This window comes from Branchiostoma belcheri, unplaced genomic scaffold (assembly GCF_001625305.1).
Source record: "Branchiostoma belcheri isolate BF01 breed outbred unplaced genomic scaffold, Haploidv18h27 scaffold29, whole genome shotgun sequence".
NCBI classification, from domain to species: domain Eukaryota; kingdom Metazoa; phylum Chordata; class Leptocardii; order Amphioxiformes; family Branchiostomatidae; genus Branchiostoma; species Branchiostoma belcheri.
Window position 1 is genome coordinate 1419356 of NW_017803898.1, and position 6132 is coordinate 1425487.

The 6132-nt window shown below is 42.2% G+C and overlaps 1 protein-coding gene across 1 annotated transcript in view; it reads left to right on the top strand.

Moving 5' to 3' along the window:
- LOC109472928 (collagen alpha-1(X) chain-like) overlaps window positions 1-3340 on the top strand; it is a 6265-nt gene extending 2925 nt beyond the window's left edge. The window contains exons 3-6 of the mRNA XM_019772794.1: window positions 1391-1516; window positions 2425-2508; window positions 2665-3110; window positions 3170-3340. Of these exons, the coding sequence (XP_019628353.1) occupies window positions 1391-1516; window positions 2425-2508; window positions 2665-3110; window positions 3170-3340 (827 nt within the window). The remainder of the gene's footprint in view (window positions 1-1390; window positions 1517-2424; window positions 2509-2664; window positions 3111-3169) is intronic.
- Window positions 3341-6132: the final 2792 nt, after the last annotated feature.

Genomic DNA, 6132 nt, shown 5'->3' on the forward strand with positions numbered 1-6132 from the left:
TTTTAGTACCAAAGACAGGGCCAGATAGACTTTTTTCAAGGACAGGACTAGATAGACCTAAACATTAGTTTAGAAAATTGTGGCATTTAGATTATTAATTGGTATCTTTGATAATTAATTTGTATCTTTCAAATATGTAATCGTACCTTTTTATATATGCATTGCGTCTTTTAAATATGTATTCCATCTTTTAAATATGTATTGTCACCTGTTCGCAGTTTGTAAACTTTTAGAGCGATTGTTTATGTCAACTTGTGAAATTTTTATATGTACATGAACTCGCAATTCAGCTCATAAGCTGCGATGAGTTTGTATTCGCACAATAAACCATTCAATATACAGGACCAGATAGACTTTTAGTACCAAGGACAGGACCAGATAGACTTTTTGTACCAAGGACAGGACTAGATAGACCTTTTAGCACAAAGGTAAGGACCAGATAGACCTTTTAGCACCAAGGAAAGGACCAGATAGACTTTTAGTACCAAGGACAGGACTAGATAGACATTTCAGTACCAAGGACAGGACCAGATAAACTTTTTAGTACAAGGACAGGACAAGATAGACTTTTCAGTACCAAGGACAGGACGAGATAGACTTTTAGTACCAAGGATAGTACCAGATAGACTTTTCAGTACCAAGGACAGGACCAGATAGACTTTTTAGTACAAAGGACAGAACTTTGTAGTGCAAAGGACAGGACCAGATAGACAAATGACAGGACTTTTTAGCACCAAGGACAGGGCCAGATAGACATTTTAGTACCAAGGACAGGGCCAGATAGACATTTTAGTACCAAGGACAGGGCCAGATAGACATTTTAGTACCAAGGACAGGACCAGATAGACATTTTAGTACCAAGGACAAGACAAGGCAGACTTTTAGTACCAAGGAAAGGATCAGATAGACTTTTAGTACCAAGGACAAGATCAGATAGACTTTTAAGTACCAGGGACAGGACCAGATAGACATTTAGGTGCCAAGGACAGGACCAGGTAGACCATCTGTTACCAACGACAGGACCAGATATACTCTTTAGTACAAGGACGGGGCCAGATAGACTATGGGGTCTTTTTGTCGCTGGCGCTACGCATAGACCTTCCAACACCAAGGACAGAACCAGATAGATATCCGTGAATAGTTTCATTAGGTTGGTAAGACACTAAGTAATGAAACTCCTTTTACACAACCAAGTCTTTTCAATTATGACTGGTTCACATTGCATTGCAGCACAGGTGTCGCTTCTATAGATGTATTTCCCTGTAATCCTTTAGACTTTTAGTCCCAAAGACAGGACTAGATAGACGGTGATAGTAGATCTAGCACCAAGGACAGGACCAGATAGACATCCCCCTGGCCCAATTAGGGTTAACTCAAACGTGTTTCTTAGATGCGACTTACGATGAAGAAGCTAACAACATGTGGAAGAAATGTTGGGGCCTGTGCAAGAAGATGTGGCAAATCACCATCGTCGTGTTTGTCGTGGTCAATGCCATTATGCTGCCATATTTAGCAGGTTAGTTATCACTTTAGGCCACAGCAAGTAATTTTTATGGATGACATCAGCGCGGGCATCAATTTTCACCTGATTTTGAAAAAAAGAAAGAAATTTTGTTGCCCTCTGACAGTGGTCAACATGCCGAAAATGGGCAAAGATGTCTGTTGTTATGTCGGAAGGTGGATGGCAGATAACTATGAAGAGAGGAGACAAGAAAAGACTCTGATTTAATGTTTTGTTTCTTACTTTAATGCAGTCATATGTGATGTTGGCTGTGTATATGTGATGTTCTGAATCAAAACCATTTGTACAATGCTTGAGTCAAAATTTTAAATGTAGGAACCTTGTTTTGTTCCGGCCGCTCGCATTAGATTTGAAGTCTGCGGAGGATGTCAACCATAAAATTTACTTGCTGTGGCCTTATGGAGAGAATGTGTTTTATTGCCTCAATGGAAAACGGAGGTATTTTTTGTCTGTGTTTCCACATGTTTGTGATTGAATTAAGTTAAGAAGGACTTTGTAGCTAGTTATGATATCTGGTGGTAGGTCTTGGGTAGGTCTTGGGTAGGTCTTGTAAAGACAAAGGTCAATGTGACATTTGCGCCTCCTGGTGATTCAAATTGGTAGTGCATTGGTTTTTGTCCTGGATATTGTAGGTGGTAGAATTTTTTGGTGGCGTATCATATACGTACACCACCCACCATATCTACTACCAAGAGATTTGGGCCTAATGTTTTTATAAAAGATGGATGGTCTGCTACTAGATCTTCATGTGATCAAATTCAATAAAAATCATATATAATCTGCAGATTAAGTCACTCCAGTACCAGCATGTCTCTCATGGCGGACGCTGGAGCATGCCATGCGAGGGCGATGTCTTTCTTATGTGCTTATAAACTTAGTGCGAGCTGTTCTTTTATAAACAGTTGTAAGCACCGTGAACTATGAAGAGATTTTCAAGCTGAACAGTAAGACTGGGAAGACTGAACTGCGTCTAGCTGAGCTAATCCGTAAGTAAAATAATGTAACAATCATTTCAGGATCATTTATTTTGTATAACTTGTACTTTGCTATGATTATATTCATTACTAATGTTTCGTGGTAAAATTCTATGAGCTCCTGGAATCTTTGTCATGAAAATAAAACTATTCTTTTATATCTTTCAGGATCGAATGGACTTCGGGGCCCTCCAGGGGAAATGGGACCAATAGGGCCGGCTGGTCCTCCCGGACCTCCAGCAAATATGGGACCGAAAGGGCCCGCTTGCCCTTGCTCTATTGGCCCTCCCGGTGAAAAGGGAACCACGGGGCCAGCCGGCCCTCCAGGAGAAAAGGGGGCCAGGGGGCCAGTCGGGCCTGTGTCTGTCGGGCCTCGTGGACCCCAAGCAAATATGGGGCCGATAGAGCCAGCTGGCCCTGGGCCTATCGGGCCTCCTGGCCCTCCTGGTAAAAAGGGGCCTATGGGGCCGACTGGCCCTCCGGGAAAAAAGGGGTCCGTGGGGCCTTCAGGAGAAAAGGGAGCCACGGGGCCCGCTGGCCCTCCAGGAGAAGAGGGGCCCATAGGGCCACCTGGTCCTTGGTCTGTTGGACCTCCTGGCCCACCTGGTGAAAAGGGGCCAGGGGGCCCGCTGGTCCTCCTGGAGAAAAGGGGCCCATAGGGCCCGCTTGGCCTGGGCCTATCGGGCCTCCTGGCCCTCCTGGTAAAAAGGGGGCCATGGGGCTAGCTGGCTCTTGCTCTGTTGGGCCCCCTGGCCCACCTGGTGAAAAGGGCTCCATAGGGCAGGCTTGCCCTGGGCCTATCATCCAGACATCCAGAAAAGGGGGTAATTACACATCCCTTTAGATCAAGACTTTTTTCCCATTCTCAGAAGGAAAACATATTCTCAGTTTCCTCTTCCGTTCCAAAAACGCATAAGGTTAATGACCTGGACAGGACGTCTGTCACCATGGTAACCAGTGTTGTAGCAGACACCCTGTAGTATTGGATGTGTTTGAGAAAGAATAGACAGGGTAGTACTTTGTACGGCTAGACCATGTGAAGGTAAACATTATGCATTTGCTTCATCTTAAAGACATGAATATCTAACGACTAGAAAAATCACTCACATACTTTTTTTTTATTTATTCCAACATGTAATCACCAGACGTGGTGAGCTAAGTGAGGAAAGTCGTGTAAAGTGCCTTTCCCAAGGGCACAAGATCGGTGGCATGTCAGGACTCGAACCCAGGACTCTTAGTTCCGAGTCGCGCACTCTGCCGCTACGCCACACGACCCCACAATACTCACTCACATACTAACACGCTTATTTGTTTGTTTGTTTCGTTTTGTCCAGTGACTTGTCCATCTGATGGTTATGTACAGTGGCGTGTAAAGTGTTACAAGCTCTTCACCACACCCAAAACCTTCAGCGAAGCAGTCGAGACCTGTCGGAAAGATAGTGGAGGCTGTGGTATCCTGGCCATGCCCCGAGACGAATATGCCAAAAAAACCTTATCAGGCTTGTTTAAAATTTTGGGCGTCGAAAAAGATAAGGTCACAACTCATTCTTACTGGATCGGCCTGCACTATCACAATGGATATGAAAGGCCTAGGTATATATATGCGGATGGGGCTGTGCTTGGGGATAGGGGCTACAATGCCTGGGGCCCTGGACAACCTAACAGGAGGCATTTCTGCGTCATTGCTGACTACCCAGATGGAAAGTGGCGGAGCGTCCATTGCGACGCGAAACAACCCTTCTTCTGCCAGCACAACCCAGGTAATTCATACAATAAATTCTATTTGAGTAAAGAGACGCTTTAAACAAGCAGGTCTTTTATTCAGCCGACGTTTCGGTGACCGTCTGTGCTTCCTCAGGCAATTCTGACTGGTTCACATTGCACTGCAGCACAGGTGTCGCTGCTAGCTACAGATGCAAACACATATCACAAATGTTTAAAGTTAAAGCTTTTGTTCCAAAACAAAAAATTCTCTCACCTAGAGCTTTCGACCAGTCACTCTGGTCTTCCTCAGTAGAATGACCCAGTGAAGCTTGTCACGTGGCTTCTTTGATCACAGATCACAAATGTACAAGTGATCCAGTCAGAATTGCCCCGAGGAAGGTGACAGACGGTCACCGAAACGTCGGCTGAATAAAAAAAAATTTGGTTGTGTAAAAACAGCCTCTTTACTCAGTGTCTTACCAACCTGATGAAACTATTCACGGATGTACGATTTCCAGTATGGTTGAAAACGTTTTTTTTGGAGGGGGGGATGACATGCGCGCGCAGATGTCATCCATATAATCAAATCAACATGACCTTACAAAGAAACAAATCGTGTCGCAGACATTCATGTCGTAAATTTCTTCAATTCTTGCAGCATGGCTTCCTCCAGCTTGACGACAGACTGAGGTCTCACCGCCACTGCAGAAAATTGTCTCAAAACTTCAGAAGACCCTTGGATGAAATTTGGATGTAAGATCGAAAAGTTTGTCCCAATGACTCATTTGGACATAACATTTGCATGAAGTCCCAAAATGTTTAGTAGTTTTTAATTTAGTAGTAAATTCATGGTGAGTCATTTTTCTTGAGTTGGAGAACAGTTTAAGTGTCATTATCTCTTGTAGTTTGGTGACCAGAAAGGCTGTGTTTGTATTCATAGTATTTATTTTTCTTTTTCTATTTCAACAGAAATGTCTCAGTCAGTCAGTCTCATAAGACTATGACAACAATAGGATGGCAGAGTGCCATAAATTTATGAATAACTGATGAAAATTTGAGCTTAGAAATCAGAAATGTACTTTTACTATAGCCTGATGCCAATGACTCATGTATTGTAACTGTTGATTTGGTTTAATGATTGTGATTTTGAATTTAGATTCAGTTTTATATATCTATTCACGTAATTTGTTACATTATTACATTCCCATATTGAATGTGATGTCTGCAAATGGTTTTTACCTCTGAGTCAGTTTTTTTTTAATTTAAAAGAAATAGAATTGCATCTTATTTGTGTTTAGCCTTAGAAACATTGAGTTATCCGTTTATTATATGATCACCTTTGGCTTTGTGAAAGGAAAAAAAATTGTTTCTGCTCGATTTCCGCTTCTCCAAACAAATAAGGTCAATGGCCTTGACTAAACGGCTGTCACCATGGTAACTGACGCTGTAGAAGACACCCTGTGGTGTTGGGTTACATTATGTAGCATTAAGTGACAGAGCAGCCATCGGCAATTATATATAACAGTTATATATGAATGTGTTTGAGTATTAAAGAATAAACTGAACATAACTGTGGTTTGTAAGGTTGACCATTATAAAATAAACATCAGTGGCTTAAAGTTTTTTTTTTTTAGTTTGCATCATATTTGTGTTCTCTTCTAGAAGCCACGAGAACTGTTTTGACAGTATTTGATTAATTATAGTAGTACAAATCGCTGAGTCATTATTGAATAGTTGTCTAAAAAAGCACATGTAAATAACCTCTTTTTCTCGACGTCATCTTTTTCGGGGTATTTTACATCTTTCTAATGGGTAGAAAACGTCAAAATCCATTTCAAACACGTACAAAATGCACCAAAAAAGGGTTTAAAAACCCAAACCCCGCATCTGCTTGGTTACTAAGAAATGACTTCCTCGCGTTCCGATGCTGTG